The sequence below is a fragment of the Oncorhynchus mykiss genome, chromosome 3 (assembly GCF_013265735.2).
Source record: "Oncorhynchus mykiss isolate Arlee chromosome 3, USDA_OmykA_1.1, whole genome shotgun sequence".
Taxonomy (NCBI): Eukaryota; Metazoa; Chordata; class Actinopteri; order Salmoniformes; family Salmonidae; genus Oncorhynchus; species Oncorhynchus mykiss.
This window is the reverse complement of record NC_048567.1, coordinates 13160267-13185829: the sequence shown is the minus strand read 5'-3', so window position 1 is coordinate 13185829 and position 25563 is coordinate 13160267. Positions and strand designations below refer to the sequence as shown.

The window sequence follows — 25563 nt, the reverse complement described above, 5'->3', positions numbered from 1 at the left end:
TGTAGCAAGGACTATAGAAAATGAACACCGGTCTCATCAACAACCTCTCAAGCACACGTGCTAGCGAGAAGCCAGCAAATCTTTATATTTCAACTTCAGCCAACTTGAATCTATTTGCTTGCTAACAAGGTCTAACAGTGTAATTGTTATGAACACATCCTTCTGTCCGTCTCCAACTGTTTGAACAGCATGCTAGCCTGTCCACTTTGTTCAGATGTTAAAATCGAAATCTTATTTCTCAGAACGAGAACGAGTTGCCATTGAGAATGAGAACAAATTCTTTATATAATGGTGTTTTATGCTATAACAGTCTTTGGCTAAGATGCGGCAACACCACCGCGAGCGACAAACTGAGCGTTAATTTTCCAGAATCAACGTTCATTGATACTCCTGTTTCAGTAGAGTCTGCTCTGCCCCCAATTTGATGAGTTGAGACATACAAATGATATAGTTAGAAAGGTTAACTCCTCTTTTACAGTAAAATAATGCCTCAATGTGTTTCAGTCTCCTTATGACGCATTCTGTTGGACCAAACCTCAAATGCAAATAGCGAGTTGAAACCTTCAACTCTTGTCAGAGGAAGCAGTGATCTCTTATCTTTGCTGTTGTGAGTAGCAGGGGGAGGGGCTTGGTGTGAGGGGGAGGAGCTGAGTGTGTGGGGGGAGGGGCTTGGTGTGTGTGTAAATGGAAAGATGCACAGTCTCAGCAGAAGAAGCAAAGGAAATGAGACCAAAAAGACAACATGATGAGAACAAGCGGACATAAAACGCTCATAAAAACAAAAAATACCTTGATTCTTGCGATACGGGCATTTGGATTTCACGCCAAAACATGAATTAAAATTATCAAATTCGATATATAGCCCAGCCCTAGTATGTGTGTGAGTGAGAGACAAGAAAGAACTTTCAATTAAATAGCCCACATTCCTTTAACAGGAAGAGACGGTACCCTTTGAGCTTCAGGCAAGACTGCACTTGCAGAGGTAGAGAAAGAAAGAAAGAGGGAGGGATGACAGAAAAGTGTTGTTGTTCCTCTAACAGAGACAGGAAGCCTCTGTAGTTCAGTGGTCGCCGCTGACACATTACAACGCTCCAAGCCCAACCGCCGTTTCAGCATCACGTCTCATCTGATCAGTTCAGCTACAGAACTATTCCAAAACAACTACAGGTCAACCCACAGGCCCATAACAACAGACCATGGCTGGACTTGAGACAGAGTGCTGTTCAGATTCTGAGCAAAGGTCCTACATAGCACCTAAAGCAACATTTTTTGTGATTCAGCATTCACAATGTTGATATGTTGAAGGCCCAATTCAGTCTCTTAGTAACACATAGACTTAGTTATTTTTGGAGTTCAATTGAGCCTACGAAACTAAACAGCTAAATAAGTGTTGATCAACTCAAACCATGGATATTGGCCCAACCCTCTAGGTCTAATCAGGTACAGTTGAAGTCAGAAGTTTACATACACTTAGGTTGGAGTCAAGTAATTTTTCCAACAATTGTTTACAGGCATATTATTTCACTTATAATTCACTGTATCACAATTTCAGTGGGTCAGAAGTTTACATACACTAAGTTGACTGTGTCTTTAAACAGCTTGGAAAATTCCAGAAATTATGTCATGGCTTTTGAAGCTTTTGATAGGCTAAGTGACATAATTTGAGTCAATTGGAGGTGTACCTGTGGATGTATTTCAAGGGCTACCTTCAAACTCTGTGCCTCTTTGCTTGACAATCCTGGGAAATCAGCCAAGACCTCAAAAAAATGGTAGACCTCCACAAGTCTGGTTCATCCTTGGGAGCAATTTCCAAATGCCTGAAGGTACCACGTTCATCTGTACAAACAATAGTACGCAAGTATAAACACCATGGGACCACGCAGCCATCATACCGCTCAGGAAGGAGACGTGTTCTGTCTCCTAGAAATGAACGTACTTTAGCACGAAAAGTGCAAATCAATCCCAGAACAACAGCAAAAGGACATTGTGAAGCTGCTGGAGGAAACAGGTACAAAAGTATCTATATCCACAGTAAAACAAGTCCTATATTGACATAACCTGAAAGGCCACTCAGCAAGGAAGAAGCCACTGCTCCAAAACCGCCATAAAAAATCAGACTATGGTTTGCAACTGCACATGGGGACAAAGATAGTAATTTTTGGAGAAATGTCCTCTGGTCTGATGAAACAAAAATAGAACTGCTTGGCCATAATGACCATCGTTATGTTTAGAGGAAAAAGGGGAGGCTTGCAAGCCGAAGAACACCCTCCTAACCGTGAAGCACGGGGGTGGCAGCATCATGTTGTGGGGGTGCTTTGCTGCAGGAGGGACTGGGGCACTTCACAAAATAGATGGCATCGTGAGGACGGAAAATTATGTGGATATATTGAAGCAACATCTCAAAACATCAGTCAGGAAGTTAAAGCTTAGTCGCACATGGGTCTTCCAAATGGACAATGACCCCAAGCATACTTCCAAAGTTGTGGCAAAACGGCTTAAGGACAACAAAGTCAAGGTATTGGAGTGGCCATCACAAAGCCCTGACCTCAATCCTATAGAAAATGTGTGGGCAGAACTGAAAAAGTGTGTGCGAGGAAGGAGGCCTACAAACCTGACTCAGTTACACCAGCTTTGTCAGGTGGAATGGGCCAAAATTCACCCAAGTTATTGTGGGAAGCTTGTGGAAGGCTATTCGAAATGTTTGACCCAAGTTAAACAATTTAAAGGCAATGCTACCAAATACTAATTGAGTGTATGTAAACTTCTGACCCACTGGGAATGTGATGAAAGAAATAAAAGCTGAAGAAAATAATTATATTAGTCTGACATTTCACATTCTTAAAATAAAGTGATGATCCTAACTGGCCTAAGACAGGGAATTTTTACTAGGATTAAATGTCAGGAATTGTGAAAAACTGAGTTTAAATGTACTTGGCTAAGATGTATTTAAACTTCCAACATCAACTGTATATTATTCTCTTGATCTTTGATCCCAGAATTTCTAAGTCACCGAAGTCACTGTTATTACAGGAGTTGACTAACACCCGGTACTCTACCCTGCACCTTACAGACTGCTTTGCCCTATGTACATAGTGACTGAACACTGGTCACCTTAATAATGTTTAAATACTGTTTTACCCACTTCATATGTATATACTGTATTCTAGTCATGGCTCATCCTATACAACTACTGCTGTACACGCCTTCTCTATTAATATACTGTCTATACCAGTTTGTATATATTACAGACTTTGACATTGCTCGTTCTGAAATGTTTTATTTATACTTATTGGATTATGTGCATATTGTTGTGTATTGCTAGGTACTATTACCGCATTGTTGTATGCTAGAAACACAAGCATTTCGCTGCACCTGCGATAACATCTGCATATGCAATCAATACATTTATTTTGATTTTGACTTGTAGAGGATTAAACAGAACAATGGGGGAGGGGAGTTAGACAAAGGGGAGGGGAGTTAGACAACGGGGGGGGGGGGGGGGGGGGGGGTTAGACAAAGGGGAGGGGAGTTAGACAAAGGGGAGGGGAGTTAGACCAATGGGAGGGGGGTTAGACCAATGGGAGGGGAGTTAGACAAAGGGGAGGGGAGTTAGACAAAGGGGAGGGGAGTTAGACAAAGGGGAGGGGAGTTAGACAAAGGGGAGGGGAGTTAGACAAAGGGGAGGGGAGTTAGACAAAGGGGAGGGGAGAGGCAAAAAGGGCCAAAAGTGGGATGGACTCCAGTGACAGATGTGTGTTTGTGTAGCTGCTGTACTTTTCATATAGGAAGACAAAATAGTGTGATCAACTGGAGTGCAGGAGAAATATGCTACAGATAAACCTACTGGTACAATCTCATAACTTGCTATCAGTAGGCTATCTACCTTTGATAATGATTAACAATCTAATCAGTATAATGTATGTGTAATTATGTCTAAAAAAACACTCAGACTTTAGGCTCAGCTAAATCAAACATGGCTATTAATGTTATTTGATAAAATATACTTTTTAGATTTTAAATGTCATGTTGAAATACTCGTAAAAAAATACATAGGCAAGCAAATCATTGCACGTAGGCCTGGCCACATTGCTGGCAATAACTGCTATAGTTACAGAGTTACATTAAATAATAGGCTACAATGTTGCGAGTCATTTTACAATTATGCTCTTTGCAACATTTTTGTAACATGACGGATAGCGATACTTTGTAGCCTGCTAAAAAATATCACACGTACCCTTCAAATACCAGTATGCTTCAGCAAGTCCTACTCTGTAATGAAAATAGTGTTTAATTAACTCTAAAACACCTGATTTTGGGACTCGAGAGAACGAGATGTTCCGCTAGACTGTAGCCAAACACAACATTCCTTTAGCTAGACGTTAACTAAAGGCTGTCTGGTGAGCTGGCTAGCGAGAGACAAGCCTTTACTCGCGGAATAACCTCATTAAATCCCAAGTTTTTTTTTATAAGTAACTAAGCATCGAACGTATGTACATGTTAATATATATTATCAAAATGTTTCAACGAGGTACTCACCTCAAAATACAGCAACAAAAAAAAAAGACTGACAAACGTCTATTATGGTTCGCTGTTCGAAAGTTGTCGTATGTCGCTGGAAAAAAACATTGTACGCGGAAGTACAAATTCAAGTGCACAATTTCCCCTTGCCTGATTATTTTATCTGCATAAACCACTGGCAAAGTAATACATGACGATGTCAAAATATATTGGTTTGATGTAATAATACAGTTTTCAATATGATCTAGCTATATAAAATCTGGTTTTCATGTAACTTTTTCCATCCCCAGTTGTTTCCTGATGGGCTACCATACTAGATTGTGTTACACGGTATTCGGTCCCCTCGACTACCCATGGGAGTCAAGTTTATATTTTCACACATAAGGTAAACCGTGTTGAAATATTAATTATGGAATTGAACGCATTATGTCAATTATTGAACAGTATTGAAACCCTGAACTAGTGCATCCATATATTTAGGAATATCCAGTAGAGGCAATGCTTTTGTTTCGTAAACTTCTGTTTCACTTAGCAATATGATCTCATGTGTTTCACAATTCACAAATAGGCTATCACACAAAGTAATTCCGATTTAGGTAGTGTTGGCTGTTTGTGAAAGTTTAGGGCATGCACCTATCTTGGTTTGTCATCTTCTTAATTTCCCTTCATCATATATAGAGGAGGCAATATGGCATATGCTGTCCCATTACCCTGACTATTACAACTCGTTGAACTCAATCAGTCAATTACACATGCAAGGAAATAAGACTAAGGGAAACCATGGCCAATTTTTACTCATGCTCATGAAATCAAACCCTTCCATGATATAATGCAAACTATTCATGTAGACTAGATAAGGTCATTACATTGTAATATAGGTCCAGGTTCGCCACCCTGTGGAGAAAGGATGCTCTACACCAGGGGTCTCAAGCAGGCCTATAGGAGCCTCTTACTGTGTAAAGCACACACATTCACACAATGAGTTCAGTGCCAAGAACAGTCCAATCTCCAGAATAATGTTTATTGCTTTAGAAGTTATTCATATTTTTTTCTTATTTTTGATCTTTCCATTTTTCCTCTTTACAATAAAACAAAGAAATGTGACATTATTTCACGGCATGATCATTTTGGATGTGTTTACACATACATTCACAAAGGAAAGAGTATTTACAGTGGTGTTGGTAAATGCCACACAGAGATCATGAAACAGAGATTTCTGGTAGAATCCAACAAATATAGAATTACATGACCTTTACAATAGGGCTTTCACACCTAATGTTACACCGCCACCTGTTACAAACCCATACCATATGAATCTGTACAATGTGGGGTAGTTAGGATGCACTCTGTGCTTCAAAGTGAGCAACATGGAATGTCCCTAGTTGGTATTGAGATACTTTGTACCTCTTGTTTTAATTTCTACAAGGGGAGCTATTGCCTAACTGTTGACTCAAATATAATCTACATTTTTTTGTTGTAATTGTAGTTGAAAGAATGTGCTGAAACCAATATTATTCCCATTTGAGAAATGACAGAACAGTTACACTGGGTGAATGCTAACTATAAAAATAAGACTACCAGAATATTTAAACCCAAAGGGCATCTTGGAAAATGACCAAAGGGCACAATTAGCTGGGGTTGAGAAAATATGAGACAATTCCCCATATATGAGTCCTCCTCATAGAAAAAACACCTTTCCAGCGCAGATACTCTGACTGCTGTTAATTATTTAAAACTTTAATACACCTATACTTGTCAATTTCCCAACATTATTTAAATACATAATTAAATCACACCAACACAGCAAACTTTTATAATGTTGATAATAATTAAATGTAATGTACACCATAATAAAATATATACAATGAAATATTGATACAAATTCTAGATTTGTCCAGCTCTCTTTTGCTCTCTCTTTCTCTCCCTCTCACTGAAGAAAGTTAAGCAATTTAAATTAGCATTAAATAATAACAAACAAACAAGTATGGAGTTAGAAATGTGCATTACAATACCAGAGCATTACATTAGCAGAGCAAAATGACTAATTGTTTGGATTTGGGGGATGATCCTTTTTCCCAACAAACAACTAACTGTAGCAGCCTCCTATAAAGACCACCAGCTGGCAATGTTTGACTATGTTTTGAACAGAAAAATACATACCGGTACCCAAGAAAAGGAATCCCCAAAAAACTAAAGTAATATCTCTGTCAGATATAATTTCTTTGCGGCCATTATTGGAATTAATCTTGTGTGTATATTGTAGTGTTGTTTATTATTGTTCTAGTATTATATTTTAATGTAATTCATTATACATTTGACTGATATTTAGGCAGTTTGATGGACCCATTGCAGTAACACGGTAACATACGAATAGCACAGAACAACGTACAATGCTGTTAAAGCTCAAAACATCACTGAAACCTTGAGACAATAAAATGTGTGGGAGCACATGATGAATAAGTAGTACACATACATCTGAAACATGGTAGTCTCTCAGTAATGTTGAAATCAGCAAGCTCACTATCTCAGCTATGTTGGACAAGTACCCATGTAAAGAGAGAGCGGAAGGGTGGAGAAAGAGAAGGGTGGAGAGAGAGAGATGAAGGGTGGAGAGAGAGAGAGAGGAAAGGTGGAGAAAGAGAAGGGTGGAGAGAGAGAGCGGAAGGGTGGAGAGAGAGAGCGGAAGGGTGGAGAGAGAGAGCGGAAGGGTGGAGAAAGAGAAGAAGGGTGGAGAGAGAGAGAGGAAGGGTGGAGAGAGAGAGAGGAAGGGTGGAGAGAGAGAGAGAAAGGGTGGAGAGAGAGAGAGGAAGGGTGGAGAGAGAGAGAGGAAGGGTGGAGAGAGAGAGGAAGGGTGGAGAGAGAGAGGAAGGGTGGAGAGAGAGAGAGGAAGGGTGGAGAAAGAGAAGGGTGGAGAGAGAGAGAGGAAGGGTGGAGAAAGATAAGAAGGGTGGAGAGAGAGAGAAGAAGGGTGGAGAAAGAGAAGAAGGGTGGAGAGAGAGAGGAAGGGTGGAGAAAGAGAGAGGAAGGGTGGAGAAAGAAGAAGGTTGAGAGAGAGAGGAAGGGTGGAGAAAGAGAAGAAGGTTGGAGAGAGAGAGAGGAAGGGTGGAGAAAGAGAAGAAGGTTGGAGAGAGAGAGAGGAAGGGTGGAGAAAGAGAAGAAGGGTGGAGAGAGAGAGAGAGAGAGAGGAAGAAAAAAAAACAGAGAGACGGGGCAAGATGGCTCAAATAAAGGACAACATAACAGATGTAGGGAGCGAAAGAGAGAAGGAGAGAGGGGAGAGAAAGAGAGAGAGTTATCTAATAGAATCTATTAGCTGTGGATCAATTTTAGAGTCTCTGTCTCCCTGTGCCGTTCAACCAGAGCCATGGAGGGAGAGAGGGATAGAGGGAGGGACGGAGGGGAAGGGGTAAGGGGCACCAGGCTCTTGAGGGGATGGGAGGACACGAGGGGAGGAAGGGAGGAGAGAGGTGGCAGTGCTCCCCCTTTCTTCCCCTCCACCAGGATCTGTGATCGACCACTCAGCCTGGTCTCCTTGGTGATGCTGAAGTCAGGCTCGTTGTCTGAGCTGCAGTCACTCAGATCTGTGATCTCCAGGTCCGAGTCTGACTCTGGGTCCTGCTTCACCCCGCCTCGTCGCTCCGATGGGCTCTGTCGCCCCCCAGCACCACCACCAAGACCCATCCCTCCCAGACCCAGCCCTAACCCTAACCCTATCCCCAACCCAGGCTCCGTGCCTGGGGTATTGCTCTCCCTTCTCTCCCTCTCACCCACAGAGCCCCCGTTGAGAATGTCTGTTCGGCCCAGCGACAGAGCACCAGGATAAGGAGGCAAGCAGAGTCTGGGCTGCCCACCTGCCGTGCTGTTAGTAACCCCGGTTTGGCCCGCTGCTCCCCTCTCTCCCCCTCCTGCCACCTCTCCCGGGGGTAGTAGGGAGGAGAAGGGGTGAGGCAGCTGGCCCAGGCTGGTCTGCAGCGGGTTGGGGTAGAAGTGGGAGGGATAGAGGGAGCCGGGGGGCAGCTTGGGGCAGTTGTTGAGGGAGAAGGCCCCTGAGAGGTAGGGATTGAAGCCCCAGGGGTAGTCGAAGGGAGGGTTGCGGGGGTAAGGACCCAACAGGGACGGGGGCTTGGAGTAACAGGGAGCGGCTGGAAGAGAACAGAGACACAGAGACAGAGGTTAGCTCTCTGAAGGGGTAAAGATCTCCTGACATACCACATCCAAGCATGTTCACTAATTATGCTCTGCAATAATTAGCATCGCAAATCCACAGCTATGCGCTGGGTCAAAATGAGAGCGCTGTTGATTTTAATAGAACCCTGATCTTAGACTATATGCCTGCCAGACCTATTAACACATTCAACTGGTTCACAACAAATATGAACATAATGAGAGATATGCTGTCTGGCAGATTAAAGTATCCCGTTAATAACAGAATAGTTATGCCAGTGTAATGAAATAATACTGTCTATGAAAAAAGGAAAATGGACTGTGGTAAGAGAAATCCAGTTATTGGTGAAGTCAACTGAATAACAGAAAAACACAACTCGCACACTCTGGCACTCTACTTGGCTCCATCATACTTTCAGAAACCTGATTAACATAACAGCTGATATAATGTGTATGTGTATTACATCAGCTTCCCTATATGCATCATTTAATAACAACTGAAACAAAGGAGGTAAATCTGAGGTGATACTGGAATTACATTTTAGTGCGTGAACAAAAGAACTCTCTATGACCCCGACTGTACTTCCTTCCAACAACAGACAACAAACTCAAATATTTACCCCATCTCTCTCTCTCTCCTCCTCCTGCTCTCTCTCTCTCTACCCCTCTCTCTCTCTCCTCCTCCCGCTCTCTCTCTCTCTCTCTCTACCCCTCTCTCTCTCTCTCCTCCTCCCGCTCTCTCTCTCTCTACACCTCTCTCTCTACCCCTCTCTCTCTCTCTCTCCTCCTCCCGCTCTCTCTACACCTCTCTCTCTACCCCTCTCTCTCTCCTCCTCCCGCTCTCTCTCTCTCTCTACACCTCTCTCTCTACCCCTCTCTCTCTCTCTCCTCCTCCCGCTCTCTCTCTCTACACCTCTCTCTACCCCTCTCTCTCTCTCTCTTCCTCCCGCTCTCTCTCTCTCTCTCTCTCCTCCTCCCGCTCTCTCTCTCTCTCTCTCCTCCTCCCGCTCTCTCTCTCTCCTCCTCCCGCTCTCTCTCTCCTCCTCCCGCTCTCCTCCTCCCACTCTCTCTCTCTCTCCTCCTCCCACTCTCTCTCTCTCTCCTCCTCCCACTCTCTCTCTCTCTCTCCTCCTCCCGCTCTCTCTCTCTCTCTACACCTCTCTCTCTACCCCTCTCTCTCTCTCTCCTCCTCCCGCTCTCTCTCTCTATCCTCCTCCCGCTCTCTCTCTCTCCTCCTCCCGCTCTCTCTCTCTCTCTCTCCTCCTCCCGCTCTCTCTCTCTCTCTCCTCCTCCCGCTCTCTCTCTCTCTCTCTCCTCCTCCCGCTCTCTCTCTCTCTCTCCTCCTCCCGCTCTCTCTCTCCTCCTCCCACTCTCTCTCTCTCTCTCTCCTCCCACTCTCTCTCTCTCTCTCCTCCCGCTTTCTCTCTCCTCCTCCCGCTCTCTCTCTCTCTTGTCCTCCCGCTCTCTCTCTCTCGTCCTCCCGCTCTCTCTCTCTCTCTCGTCCTCCCGCTCTCTCTCTCTCTCTCGTCCTCCCGCTCTCTCTCTCTCTCTCGTCCTCCCGCTCTCTCTCTCTCTCTCGTCCTCCCGCTCTCTCTCTCTCTCTCGTCCTCCCGCTCTCTCTCTCTCTCTCGTCCTCCCGCTCTCTCTCTCTCTCTCGTCCTCCCGCTCTCTCTCTCTCTCTCGTCCTCCCGCTCTCTCTCTCTCTCGTCCTCCCGCTCCCGCTCTCTCTCTCGTCCTCCCGCTCTCTCTCTCTCGTCCTCCCGCTCTCTCTCTCTCGTCCTCCCGCTCTCTCTCTCTCGTCCTCCCGCTCTCTCTCTCTCGTCCTCCCGCTCTCTCTCTCTCGTCCTCCCGCTCTCTCTCTCTCGTCCTCCCGCTCTCTCTCTCTCGTCCTCCCGCTCTCTCTCTCGTCCTCCCGCTCTCTCTCTCTCGTCCTCCCGCTCTCTCTCTCTCGTCCTCCCGCTCTCTCTCTCTCGTCCTCCCGCTCTCTCTCTCTCGTCCTCCCGCTCTCTCTCTCTCTCTCTCTCTCTGTTATTTGCTATGGAGGGCTAATTTGACAGTGCTTGAGTCTCTGTGTGCTGGGCCAGAAGTAGCTGGCAGACAAATTAATATTGAATCAGGCAGGCAGGCCTCACTTGCTTATGAAAACACAGTAATGGGCGCCCACAGGCCACAAACTGAAGCCTGCACCCTCAATTAGGGCCTTCCTGCCTGGGATGGGATTAGGACAGGGGGGACACATGGGAGGGAGAGGTGGGTGAGAAGGGAAGGTGGGGGGGAATAGGACCTGAGGACAAACAAAACAGGGGGGCCAGGTTGTGATGTGAAGGGGAGTGTGTTCACAGTGAACACACACTAACTCACACACACTCACTGTGCTGTAAGGGCACACATTCCAATGCAGTAGCAGGGCTGAAACACACACATGGAGTATCCAGACAGGCAAAGGCATCTGTACACACACACGCACAAACACACACACATATGCCTGCATGCTCACCCACACACAAATGCACACACATAAAACACACACATACATGCACACAAATAAAACACACACATACAAACTGAAAGATTATATAAAGGGAAAATGCAAATTATTACACTGACATTAATTCTAAAAACCTTAATTGAGCATCTGCCTCGTAATAATACAATTATATATACTGTAGATCACTTCCATCTAACCCTTCCTCTCACCTGAAGGAGAGTGTGAATTGGAGGCAGTAAAGGGACAGATCTCTGCTGTGTAAAGTACTGCAGTGAACATGGATTTGATCTTTTTCCTTCTCTCGTTATGCTCTCCTCATTTCCTCTATCATTCTCAGGCTCCACTTTCCATCAGTTCTCCTCCTTCCTTCCTTCCTTCCTTCCTTCCTTCCTTCCTTCCTTCCTTCCTTCCTTCCTTCCTTCCTTCCTTCCTTCCTCCTCTGTTCTTTACCTTCCCTCTCTCCTCTGTTCTTTACCTTCCCTCTCCTCTCTCCATCAGTTCTCCTCCTTCCTTCCTTCCTTCCTTCCTTCCTTCCTTCCTTCCTTCCTTCCTTCCTTCCTTCCTTCCTTCCTTCCTTCCTTCCTTCCTTCCTTCCTTACCTTCCCTCTCTCCTCTGTTCTTTACCTTCCCTCTCTCCTCTGTTCTTTACCTTCCCTCTCTCCTCTGTTCTTTACCTTCCCTCTCTCCTCTGTTCTTTACCTTCCCTCTCTCCTCTGTTCTTTACCTTCCCTCTCTCCTCTGTTCTTTACCTTCCCTCTCTACTCTGTTCTTTACCTTCCCTCTCTCCTCTGTTCTTTACCTTCCCTCTCTCCTCTGTTCTTTACCTTCCCTCTCTCCTCTGTTCTTTACCTTCCCTCTCTCCTCTGTTCTTTACCTTCCCTCTCTCCTCTGTTCTTTACCTTCCCTCTCTCCTCTGTTTTTTACCTTCCCTCTCTCCTCTGTTCTTTACCTTCCCTCTCTCCTCTGTTCTTTACCTTCCCTCTCTCCTCTGTTCTTTACCTTCCCTCTCTCCTCTGTTCTTTACCTTCCCTCTCTCCTCTGTTCTTTACCTTCCCTCTCTCCTCTGTTCTTTACCTTCCCTCTCTCCTCTGTTCTTTACCTTCCCTCTCTCCTCTGTTCTTTACCTTCCCTCTCTCCTCTGTTCTTTACCTTCCCTCTCTCCTCTGTTCTTTACCTTCCCTCTCTCCTCTGTTCTTTACCTTCCCTCTCTACTCTGTTCTTTACCTTCCCTCTCTACTCTGTTCTTTACCTTCCCTCTCTACTCTGTTCTTTACCTTCCCTCTCTCCTCTGTTCTTTACCTTCCCTCTCTCCTCTGTTCTTTACCTTCCCTCTCTCCTCTGTTCTTTACCTTCCCTCTCTCCTCTGTTCTTTACCTTCCCTCTCTCCTCTGTTCTTTACCTTCCCTCTCTCCTCTGTTCTTTACCTTCCCTCTCTCCTCTGTTCTTTACCTTCCCTCTCTCCTCTGTTCTTTACCTTCCCGCTTTTCTCTGTTCTTTACCTTCCCTCTCTCCTCTGTTCTTTACCTTCCCTCTCTCCTCTGTTCTTTACCTTCCCTCTCTCCTCTGTTCTTTACCTTCCCTCTCTCCTCTGTTCTTTACCTTCCCTCTCTCCTCTGTTCTTTACCTTCCCTCTCTCCTCTGTTCTTTACCTTCCCTCTCTCCTCTGTTCTTTACCTTCCCTCTCTCCTCTGTTCTTTACCTTCCCTCTCTCCTCTGTTCTTTACCTTCCCTCTCTCCTCTGTTCTTTACCTTCCCTCTATCCTCTGTTCTTTACCTTCCCGCTTTTCTCTGTTCTTTACCTTCCCTCTCTCCTCTGTTCTTTACCTTCCCTCTCCTCTGTTCTTTACCTTCCCTCTCTCCTCTGTTCTTTACCTTCCCTCTCTCCTCTGTTCTTTACCTTCTCTCTCTCCTCTGTTCTTTACCTTCTCTCTCTCTCCTCTGTTCTTTACCTTCCCTCTCTCCTCTGTTCTTTACCTTCCCTCTCTCCTCTGTTCTTTACCTTCCCTCTCTCATTTTTCTCAATCATCTTCTGCCTTATTTTTACCGCTGTCACCCCTCTAACCTCTCGCCTCTTATCTCGCTTCTTCTCTCTCTCTCACCTGAGCTGAGGAAGGGGAATGTGTCCAGTCTCAGTTTATCTCCCTCTGGTCCCGGGGCTGTGGCCACTCGATCAAACAGGGAGGTTCCTCTCCCTGACTCTGGCAAACGAGGGAACAGTGACTGCAGGGCCTGGGAGAAAGAGGGAAGACAGAGAGACAGAACAAAAAACATTAGAATCTGCTCATGTCATTTAAGCATTTAATAGCAATTCATTTAACCAGCAAAGAAAAACTAGACTTGTCTTTAGGATCAACCTCCTCTTTAAATCACCATGTATTTAGGGTAAGTCATTTGATGGAGATGGCACCCTGTAGTGTGTGGTGCAAACACACCAACAGTCACAGCAAGGACAGGATAAAAGGAAGTGCCAGGGGACTGAGAGGGAGAGGAGAGGGGAGAACAGAGGAGAAGATGAGGAGAGGAGGTAGGAGGACACAGAGGCTCAAAGACTCAAAGCCAGGAGAAGTACAGAGTCAAATGGAGGCCAACGATTAAGTGGGCACAAAGGCTAAACTACGAGAGATAGAGGGATTGGGCGCCCTTCGAGGAGGGAAGAGTGTGCAGGGACAAAGGAGGGAAAGGATTGATGGAAGGGAGAGAGAGACTAAACAACATAATAGGTGTGGGGTAAGAGAGAGAGAGAGAGAGAGAGAGGGGAGAATGTATGTATGTGTGTGTGTGCTCATGAGGTGTGTGTGTGTGTGTGTGTGTGTGTGTGTGTGTGTGTGTGTGTGTGTAGAAGTGCTTTAAAACAGGAAAGAGAAAGGTAGCCAAACAAACGAAACGGTTAAATCACACAGAGTCGAGGGAGACAGAGAGAGAGAGGGAGGATTTCTCTTTTTTTAGAAGAGCTGGGATCAATAATTTCTGTCACCCCTCAGCTCCAAGTTTGAAAAGCGAGACTGTACTTCCAAGCTGCATGATCTGGATTGCTTAACCAAACCTGCATTAATGACCGAACATTGATCTGATCTGACGTATCTACTTGTCTTTTATTTCTTTCATTTTCAATCGATGACAGAGGGATAGGCCATCCGAGACGGGAATGTGAGAAGGGTGGATAACGTCTTCTTTTATTTTAAGGACAAGTTAAAACCATCTCTCCAGTTTCTCCTTTACTCTCTCTGACTCTCTTTTTCTATCTTTCAGGACAAGGAAAGACTCTACTAGTCATTTAAAGTTAACTCTATTCCCTTTTAAATAGATTTCATGAATTAAATTAAAAGATATTATACTATTTGCACTAGTATCACAATGTCAATTTTTTTGTATTTGTAAAACATCTGTTAAAAAAAAAAAAAAATTGTCATAACAATTTCTATATCCAAGCAAATGAGAAAGTATGAATCAGTTAGTGTTTCATTTGAATATATCATCACCTAAATGGATCCATCAGAAATATGCACCCTGAGCACAGACCATTACTTCAATACGTGTATCTATTATTTCTTTACAAACTGTAACAGGACAGTTTTATTCATACAACCCCCTCTGGTGGTCCAATAACATTTATCTCTGTAAAAATTTCAAGATGTCTCTGGGCAAATAATAAGTGAAGAACATTTTATCATGATCAGGACTGCTGCTATTAGAAACAGTGAATAAAATATGTATGATAAGATACGCGGAATACAATTGATCCTCCCGTAACTAAAGAATGAATACACAGCAGGAGTCTGTACAGTACAATCTGCAGTTCCCTGAGACTAAATGGATTTTTAGCTAGACCCGCTGAATCAAATCAACATTAATAAACAATCAAGTATGGAGTTGTGGCAACCATATTTCCATCTCTCCCTCTCATTTTCCTTATTTCTCTCTTCTTTTCCCCAATGTTTGTCGTTGATGGTTCTCAGGTACTCGGAATCTGCTGGTCTTCTATCCAACTTGTCTCTTCGTTTTGGTGAATTCAAACATGTACTGTTCAAATGACAGCTCCCTTTAGACAATGTGATGGATTGTGTTAACAGTGGGGAATAACTTGGAGTAGCTGTCTATTCTGGAAAACCTGTAATTCCTGTCCTTACAATCCTCTCTTTCTCTTTTCCCTTCATACCCTCCTCCATCCATTACCCTTTCTCTCCATCCCTCCCTCTGTCCTAAACTCCATTCGTTCCTCCATCCCTCACTTCCTCCGTTACTCCCTCCATACCTCGGGTGTGAGAGGGCTGCAGTCAGGCGCGGCGGAGCCCCCATTGAAGTGGTTCTGGAGCAGGAAGGGGGAGCTGGCCATGTCCAGCAGAGGATAGTTCACCAGCACCACCTTACTGAAGTTAAACTTGTAGGTGAAACGCTTCCCTTTGGTTTTGTGCAAAATACGCTTATTATAGTAGTACCTGGGTGGGGGAGGATGGAGAGAAAGGTGACCGGGAAGAGATTAGGAAAGAGGGAATGGAGAAAGGAGAGAAAAAAACAGGAAGAGTTAGAAACAAATATCCATGTTTTCATCGATGGTTCACAGCAGGGCTCTCCAACCTGCTTCCTGGAGAGCTATCATCCTGTAGGTTTTCCCTCCAACCTGCTTCCTGGAGAGCTATCATCCTGTAGGTTTTCCCTCCAACCTGCTTCCTGGAGAGCTATCATCCTGTAGGTTTTCCCTCCAACCTGCTTCCTGGAGAGCTATCATCCTGTAGGTTTTCCCTCCAACCTGCTTCCTGGAGAGCTATCATCCTGTAGGTTTTCCCTCCAACCTGCTTCCTGGAGAGCTATCATCCTGTAGGTTTTCCCTCCAAACCTAATCTAGCGCAACTGATTCTAATAATAAGCTGGTTGGTAAAATTAATCAGGTTAGTTACACCTGGGGTTGGAGCAAAAACCTACAGCAGGGTAGCTCTCCAGGAAGGGTTGGAGAGCCCTGGTCAACAGTAATGTGTTCCCTTAACAGCAGGGGGAACAACACTTGTCCTCCAGGGCTGAACTCCTGCTGGGTTTGTTTCTCCCTGATCAATTCATGTTTTGATTTGATAAAGTCTACACACACACCTCGTTAGGTAGGACTAAATAAGTCCCTGAATAAAACCAAAAACAAGCACATAAACATCCCTCCACAGCCTGATCTGACCTGCTGTGCACCGTTGACATACAGCAATTATTATGTAAATATGAAATATATTTGGGAAGGGCCCGTAAGTAAGTATTTCACTGTTTATCCACACCTGTTGTTTACGAAGCATGTGATGAATACATTTGATTAATTACATGTACAGTATATGTACAGACATATTATTCATTACATGTACAGTATATGTACAGAAATATGCATAATAGATATACATCAACTCTTGCTGTCAGCGCTTCTGGCATCATTCACAACTGAAGTGCCTCTTTGAGGGCGGGACTACAATGTGAGTGGTGTCTCTATGGAAACAAACTCAGGTGCCAGTCACTCCAACCTTACATGGCTTGTTTCCTGTGCCACCTACTGAGGTATCACAGGCTACAGCACCTGTCAGAATCCTACACTGTCAGATACTACATACTGCCATATGGTTCAGATGAGAGGGTTGGTACAGAGGTGAGGTGGGGTGGGGGGTGTTCTCAAAACTTAATAAAGAATAAACACATTATATTAAGCTGGTGACTGCCCTGATACATTCTTAGACTTTAATTTACTATTTTAAGCATGTAAGTCGTTTCAAATAGGCCAGTGACAAAGTTAAAATCCTGTACAGCTACACTGCAGATGTAAGGTAACAACTTCACAGGCATACAGACCTGTACACAGTGCATTCGGAAAGTATTCAAAACCCTTCACTTTTTCCACATTTTGTTACGTTACAACCTTATTTCCTCATCAACCTACATACAATACCCTATAATGACAAAGCAAAAACAGTTTTGATTTTTTGCAAATGCATAAAAAATTGAAAACTGAAATATCACATTTACTATCACATATCACAGACCCTTTACTCAGTACTTTGTTGAAGCACCTTTGTCAGAGATTACAGCCTTGAGTCTTCTCGGGTATGACACTACAAGCTTGGCACACCTGTATTTGGGGAGTTTCTCCCACTTTTCTCTGCAGCTCCTCTCAAGCTCTGTCAGGCTGGATCTGGAGGGTCGCTGCACAGCTATTTTCAGGTCTCCTCAGAGATGTTCGATTGGTTCATGTCCGGGCTCTGGCTGGGCCACTCAAGGACATTCAGAGACTTGTCCCGAAGCCCCTCCTGCGTTGTCTTGGCTATGTGCCTAGGGTCGTTGTCCTGTTGGAAGGTGAACCTTCGCCCCAGTCTGAGGTCCTGAGCACTCTGGATCAGGTTTTCATCAAGGATCTCTCTGTACCTTGCCCCGTTCATCTTTCCCTCGATCTTGACTAGTCTCCCAGTCCCTGCCGCTGAAAAACATCCCCACAGCATGATGCTGCCACCACCATGTTTCACCGTAGGGATGGTGCCAGGTTTCCTCCAGACGTGACGCTTGGCATTTAGGCCAAATAGTTCCATCTTGGTTTCATCAGACCAGAGAATCTTGTTTCTCATGGTTTGAGAGTCCTTTAGGAGCCCTTTGACAAACTCCAAATGGGCTGTCATGTGCTTTTTATTGAGGAGTGGCTTCCATCTGGCCGCTCTACCATAAAAGCCTTTTTGTTGGAGTTCTGCAGAGATTATTGTCTATCTGGAAGGTTCTCCCATCTCCACAGAGGAACTCGGGAGCTCTGTCAGAGTGACCATTGGGTTCTTGGTCACCTCCCTGACCAAGGCCCTTCTCCCCTGATTGCTCAGTTTGGCCGGGCGGCCAGCTCTAGGAAGAGTCTTGGTGGTTCCAAACTTCTTCCATTTAAGAATGATGGAGGCCATTGTGTTCTTGGGGACCTTCAATGCTGCAGAAATGTTTTGGTACCCTTCCCTAGATCTGTGCCTCGACACAATCCTGTCCTGGAGCTTTACGGACAACTCCTTTGGACTCATGGCTTGGTTTTTGCTCTGACATACACTGTTAACTGTTGGACCTTATATAAACAGGTGTGTCCAATCAATTAAATTTACCACAGGTGGATTCCAATCAAGTTGTAGAAACATCTCAAGGATGATCAATGGAAACAGGATGCACCTGAGCTCAAATTCCTATCTCATTGCAAAGGGTCTGAATACTTATGTAAATAAGGTATTTCTGTTATCTATTTTTATAAGTTAGCAACAATTTCCCAAAAACTATTTTTGCTTTGTCATTATGGGGTATTGTGTAGATTGATGGGGGGGGGGGGGGAAATGTAATCCATTTTAGAATAATGTGTAAAAAGTGAAGGGGTCTGAATACTTTCCAAATACAATGTATATCAGTATGTATATCAGTATGTATATCACAGTATGTATCCACCACAAACGGTTCGGGCCCTCGCAATGATTTGTACACTTTTGCTTTGCGTGGCAATTGTGCCGCGGACCTTAATTGAGCAATTAAGCTAGGCTAATCAAGAAGGCTAATTATGGCCCCAGCCAATTCATAACAATTAGACCCCTACGACAGCCCCCATTAACGAGAGGGCAGGGGAAACCAGGGAGGTGGGTAACAGTGTGTGTGTGTGTGTGTGTGTGTGTATTGTCATTTGATTTGCATAAGCAAGTAACGAGTAGCGGTGGGGTGCGGGGTAAATTCAATAGAATGATCCATAGCAGAATAGGTAGCAGGGCTATAGCTTAAATCACATAGCAATGCGTAGAGTTTTGAGCCAAGTATTTCTGAGAAGGCAGAAGGACTTCATTTATTCTCGGTAGGTCTAAATCTAAGCTATTTTACATGGGGGATTCTTATTGAATTTTTTATATAGAGGTTTAATAGTGAACTTATCCATTTGGACATTGGAAAATAAAGTGGAATCAAGGGTATTGACATTTAAGGAAAAAACATCAGATTTTTCTTTCCATTTTTACTGACATGGAGGGAGAAGATGAATGAGACACGTAGGACTTATATCCACTACAAATGAATACTGCTACTTTTTCTGGCTTCTTATACTGAAAAAATATCTAATAAAGCACACACATACACAAAAACACACACATGCACAGGCACACACCCACACACACACAGTTCCTACCTTAGCGCCCTGCTCAACTTATCGTAGTTCATGTGGGGTTTGCATTTCCTGAGGCCCCACAGTTTGGCCACCTCGTCAGGGTCCTTGATGACAAACTCTCCATATTCCCCCTGCCAGGAAATCACACTCTGGTACTCCTCCTTCTGCAGCAGCTCCAGGATGAAGTGCCAAAGCTGAATCTGTCGCGAGCCGGGGCTCGACTCAGGCTTGTAGGCCCAGTCTGGGAAGGCAATGCCTGAGGAGGAGCAAGAGAGTGGGAGGATGAGATTGAGGCCCATTGGTTTGTGAATGGTGAGTGCTGGCCAAAGGGGCTAGCTGTCTGGATGACTGATGGGGTGATACAGTTAAGGGATGATGTGTTTAATATCATAGAGCATGCTTACAGCAATGTTGCTCTGTGGTACTACTAATGGCCTCTAGCTTGGACCCGCTAGCTGGTCAGTTAGATTTCTACTCTCTTTCGGAGTTGATGGATGCTACTTACATTTTGATAATACTTGAATTCTAACTGCCTGCTGCCGTACACTTTTAACATAATTAAATAGCTCATCAATTGAACAAAAATTCTGGCTAATTGCCTTGCAGAATAAGTAAAGAAACAGGAATCCTAAGAAATTAGAAACGCTATTTGTTCACTGATGTGTGTGGTAAGTTTTTTTGTCATTCAAATATAAAAATGATCTTTATAATGCAGACTTGTTGGAGTATACATATTGACCATTGGAAAACACTAGCTATCAAAGGCCTGGTGTACTAAGCAGTAACACAGGGAAAAAGTATGCAAGGGAATACAGGTAAACCTACTACAAATAGGTACATAAAGGTTAAGCGGTAGGAATAAAGCATTAAGTTGAAGTGTAAATAAAGACAGTTTGGTAAATTAGCATCAAGATTTTTTGTTGTCTATTTTATTCCTGCTGATAATAACATCTAACACCAAACATTGCACAGGTACAGCACATTGTACATCTCCCCTTAGTGTATAACTGGTATCTGCCCTCCCCCAAATGCTAATCAAATGTTCCTCCACAACCCTAATAAAATCCCCAACTCCCCAAACCACGTACCCCGGCTTCCGCAAAAAAGTGCCCCAATCCTGCTTGCCTCACCTGGAGTCCAGAGGGCAGGGACAGGGGGGGTGAGCAACAGATCACTGACACAGTTACAGTCCATGCCTCCACTACACCTGAGAGATGGGGAGACAAAGGGAGAGAAGGAAAAATTCCAATTGAATTCCAATTACTTTTATTTCTTAGGAGAAAACGAAAAAGAAAGGTGAGAGTGAGGGATGAGTTAAACAAGTCTGAGGTGAGAGATGACCTGCAGGACAAAGGGCGAGGGACGGTTTTACACCGTGGTTTTGAGTCCCTTATATCAACGTTACATACAGTATATATCAAGAGCTTTTGTAGGTCACGTGTTTGATGGAGCGATCTAACAGGGTCAGAGAGCAGTAACTGATGCAATGTGGAGGACACCCCTACAGTATAGAATATGATAAATTAAAACATCTCTTTTAAACGTGAAGAAGGCGCAGGATAATGAGGTGATAGATAGAAGCTGTTTTGATCAAAAAGTGGGAGTAGGGAGTAGTGATTCATTCCAAAATGGTTAGTGGTTTAGTGGTTATAACGGCTATATTGACAAAGACGTAACATGAAAGACTGATATATTCAATTTACAATCCATTAAAATAATTCATATTTGTAATACAATGAGTAGACAATTACAAAAATAGAAACTAAATTGAGAACCAAGGCCATGTAAGTAAAAACAAATAAAGCTGTATTTTCATATTTTCACATTACTAATACCTAAGATATGATCTGTATCGAATATGCCAAATAAATGCCCAGAAATTGGAATTGGGTTGGCTAGTGAAAAGCACAACAGGTGAATGTACAGAATAAATACATCCAGACATGTTTATTGGCCAGCAAACTGTTGATCAGCACAGAGTCTTTCTGTCTGAACATTCACATCATTTTATTTTTGAGAAAATAATCTCTGAATATAGAAATTAAACTGTGAATTAGGGCGGCAGGTAGCCTAGTTGTTGGAGCAGTGGGCTCTAAATATCCGAGCTGACAAGATGAAAAATCTGTCGATGTGCCCTTGAGCAAGGCACTTAACCTTCCTTTGCTCCTACTATGGCTGACCCTGTAATATGAGTGAATATGACTAAAGACAGAGTTGTAATTCGACTGTGCACATTAGACAACTGTGGGGGTGAATGGGGAAATACTAAGGATGTGCACCTGTCAATGTTAGGAGAAAGTGAAGTGAGAGGAGCTCAAGAGATTGGATACAGTTTGGATATTACAGTTTCATCTTGGTTGTTTTACAAACCTCAAATGGAAAAGAAACCATGCCACTGCAAAAATATATTTAATGCTGGTCTCTCCATCTCTTTCTCTCTCTCTTTCCACTCTCTGTCTCTATTTAATTATGCTCTGTGAAATGTGGATTTTCCCTCCAGCATTGAAATGGTACGTGAATTATTGAGGTGTGTTTGTATAAATTATTATTACTAACTCCAGGCATTTCTCTCTCACTCACCCTCTCGCACTCTCACCATCTCACTCACTCTCACCCTCTCGCTCTTTTTAGTCTTTGGACTGTGGCTCATCCCGCTCTCTTCATCTTTGTGTTTTCAGACCTCTTTCTTTCTCAGAATCCACCGTCTGACTGCATATATCCTTTCTTCTTTTTCCTCTCTTCCTCATTTTCTTGTTCTCCCTGCTCCTCCTTTACTGCTCCTCCTTTACTGTCCCTCCTTTACTGCCCCTCCTTTACTGCCCCTCCTTTACTGCCCCTCCTTTACTGCCCCTCCTTTACTGCCCCTCCTTTTCTGCCCCTCCTTTTCTGCCCCTCCTTTTCTGCCCCTCCTTTTCTGCCCCTCCTTTACTGCTCCTCCTTTACTGCCCCTCCTTTACTGCTCCTCCTTAACTGCCCCTCCTTTACGGTCCCTCCTTTACGGTCCCTCCTTTACTGTTCATCCTTGAGTGCAAACTATGTCTGTCACAAGTAATTATCTTCACCTGTAACTAGCAACCCTATACTCCCTGTTCAATTATTTACTTAGACAACTATGCGTTCTGGGAAGCAGTACATTCAAAACAATTTTCCAGATATTGTTGTGGAATTATTTCAACATCTTTAGAGGCTACATGTACAGTATTTCAGCAGTATTTAAGCATGTGTGAGACCTGACAGGCACTGCACTGAATTTCAACTTGTCTATTTATTTGGTCTTTACAGCCATAGAGCTCCTATGTCTATGATTCCATATGTCATTTTATGTTTGCAACAATCTATGCCTCTCCCTATTCCCTTGAGATTTGGGCCATCAATAGCACATCATCCTATCATTTGCCATAGACTCCTAAACCCCAGTCTGTACTCTCAGAGGACACACAATATGGGTGCTTTAGTACCAGACAAGGTCTACCTCTCTTTCCTCCTATGCACCTCCTCAAAATCTATACGCACCCATCTCCTATCTATCTGCCAGCCTATCTCCACAGTTGACTCCTCCCTTCCCTTTCCCACCTGTCCACTGTCTTCTCTCTCTTCCTCCCTCTCCTGTTCTGTGTGTTATGCTTCGGCACAGTAATTTTCCGTTTGATTTCGGAGGTAATGAATTTTTTACAAATCAAAGAGGAAGCCAGGCCCCCACCCCTCCATCCCCCCACCCCCGATCTCCCTCTCTCGCACCCCTCAGCCCCCCAGGCCAGAGAGGAGATAAAGGAGCCCCCATCATTTCCTTGTTAGTTTTGATTTGGGCAGCACAGGGCTTTCAAGTTCCCCCTATCACCCCCAGAAACATTATAACTAGCAGCACAGGGAATACTGCTCCTCATGCACACACACTGGCAGATACAGAGGCACTCTGATAGACTAATGGAGTGTATACACACACAGACACACGTATATACTCTACTCACACATACCAACATCAGTGTACAGGTAGAGACTGATAATAATAGCACACACAATGAGGCGTTGTTGAAACAGTGGATACTAACTGAATCAATACACACACACATACATATTTATCGCAGGACTGAAAGATACAATTTTCATTGTTTACCAAAGATGGAGACAAAGGCTAAAAGATACTCACAAAGAGGTTTGCACGTAGCATTGAGGACGAGCCTATAATGGACCAAAGAAAAGACCGTAACTGATGGCCAACCAATACAACAGTATAGATGAAGGATTACTCTAATCACCAATAACAAAAAAGGCAGAGTGTGAGACATATTGTCCCAGTTTTACACTGGCAACTATTGTTCCACTGTTACACTAATACACCTATAACATGTGTCCTGGAACCCCATAGTACACCTGCACCTGCCTTGGAGTTCACTATTGAGCTTTTCTGTGAATGGAAACGTAGAATCAGATTCTATATGGTAATGAACTGCAGTTCACTAAATCAGGTCTGACAGATGAGTGGGGACTTGGGTAAAGTGGAGACTTGGAACAGGGGTAAAGTGGGGACTTGTGGTAGAGTTGGGACTTGGAACAGGGGTAAAGTGTGGACTTGGGGTAGAATGGAGACTTGGAACAGGGGTAAAGTGGGGACTTGGAATAGAATGGAGACTTGGAACAGGGGTAAAGTGGGGACTTGGGGTAGAGTTGGGACTTGGAACAGGGGTAAAGTGGAGACTTGGAACAGGGGTAAAGTGGGGACTTGGAAAGGGGGTAAAGTGGAGACTTGGAACAGGGGTAAAGTGGAGACTTGGAACAGGGGTAAAGTGGAGACTTGGAACAGGGGTAAAGTGGGGACTTGGTGTAGAATGGGGACTTGGAACAGGGGTAGAATGGGGACTTGGAACAGGGGTAAAGTGGAGACTTGGAACAGGGGTAAAGTGGGGACTTGGGGTAGAATGGGGACTTGGAACAGGGGTAAAGTGGAGACTTGGAACAGGGGTAAAGTGGAGACTTGGAACAGGGGTAAAGTGGAGACTTGGAACAGGGGTAAAGTGGAGACTTGGAACAGGGGTAAAGTGGGGACTTGGGTAAAGTGGAGACTTGGAACAGGGGTAAAGTGGAGACTTGGAACAGGGGTAAAGTGGGGACTTGGGTAAAGTGGAGACTTGGAACAGGGGTAAAGTGGAGACTTGGAAAAGGGGTAAAGTGGAGACTTGGAAAGGGGGTAAAGTGGGGACTTGGAACAGGGGTAAAGTGGAGACTTGGAAAGGGGGTAAAGTGGAGACTTGGAACAGGGGTAAAGTGGAGACTTGGAAAGGGGGTAAAGTGGAGACTTGGAACAGGGGTAAAGTGGGGACTTGGGTAAAGTGGAGACTTGGAACAGGGGTAAAGTGGGGACTTGGTGTAGAATGGGGACTTGGAACAGGGGTAGAATGGGGACTTGGAAAAGGGATAAAGTGGGGACTTGCAGTAGAGTGGGGACTTGGAAAAGGGGTAAAGTGGGGACTTGGGGTTGAGTGGGGACTTGGAACAGAAGAAAGACTGGTAATAGAGAGACTGTGGACAGAGAGGGAGCAGAGTGAAGAGTAGCAGCCAGAGATGGAAAGTGGACAGACTGACATTCTGGCAACATTTTGTCTCCAGTGGTGTCTAAAGATGGAAAAAGTGTAGGGTCTCAACAAAAAAATATATATATATAAATATATATACACATACATATGAAAAGAGCTACGAGTCTAGCCTCTCTCGCTCTCTGTTTCCAACAGATGAAACAAACTCTGTACATCTGTCTCATCTTTCTTTTTTGGTTGCCCCTGAAAATGCCCAACTGAACCCCCTCTCTCTATCCTTCTACCCCCTCTCCCTCTGTTCCTCTCTCTGGTTAGCTCTGACACTCTGGTCAGCCTCGGGGTGGAAGAACAGAGGGACTGTGGTATGGGTTTGTAAGAGGAGAAGGAGAGGGGGGTAGGAGAGGAGAGGGAGGGAGGGAGGGAGGGAGGGAGGGAGGGAGGGAGGGAGGGAGGGAGGGAGAAAAGTGCAGGAGGATGTGCAGGCTGTCCAAATGTTAAACTGGAAGGTGGAGAGGTCTATGGAACAGACAACAATACAACTAGGATCAATGGTGGGATAAATGGAGAGGGAAAATAAATAAACAAAAAAGAGGAAGAGGTAAAGAAGAGAAATTATGGAGAACTTGAAATGAGCCTGTAAAAATGACTATAAACCCAAACTGCTAAACCAGTTCAGAAACAAAAAAAAAGACCATACAATTTAGGCCCGAAAAGCATTGGGGGCTTGAAAACTATGGGCCTTT

The 25563-nt window shown here is 44.3% G+C and overlaps 2 protein-coding genes across 9 annotated transcripts in view; both read right to left on the bottom strand.

Moving 5' to 3' along the window:
- The window catches only part of LOC110503633 (rho guanine nucleotide exchange factor 1), a 60798-nt gene extending 55944 nt beyond the window's left edge, over positions 1-4854 (bottom strand). For all 4 annotated transcript variants that reach the window (XM_036969519.1, XM_036969520.1, XM_036969522.1 and 1 more), the window contains exon 1: positions 4537-4854. The gene's annotated coding sequence lies outside the window, so the exon portion shown is untranslated. The remainder of the gene's footprint in view (positions 1-4536) is intronic.
- Positions 4855-7604: 2750 nt separating this feature from the next.
- Positions 7605-25563, bottom strand: part of LOC118945979 (ETS domain-containing transcription factor ERF-like) — a 56383-nt gene continuing 38424 nt past the window's right edge. For 3 of the 5 annotated variants that reach the window (XM_036969613.1, XM_036969623.1, XM_036969618.1), the window contains 5 exons: positions 20378-20496; positions 19311-19545; positions 15423-15606; positions 13270-13399; positions 7605-8660 (listed from right to left, as the gene is read on the bottom strand). In XM_036969613.1, the coding sequence (XP_036825508.1) occupies positions 7828-8660; positions 13270-13399; positions 15423-15606; positions 19311-19545; positions 20378-20496 (1501 nt within the window). In that variant the 3' untranslated portion in view covers positions 7605-7827. The remainder of the gene's footprint in view (positions 8661-13269; positions 13400-15422; positions 15607-19310; positions 19546-20377; positions 20497-25563) is intronic. The other 2 variants (XM_036969626.1, XM_036969629.1) reach the window with 1 other exon arrangement.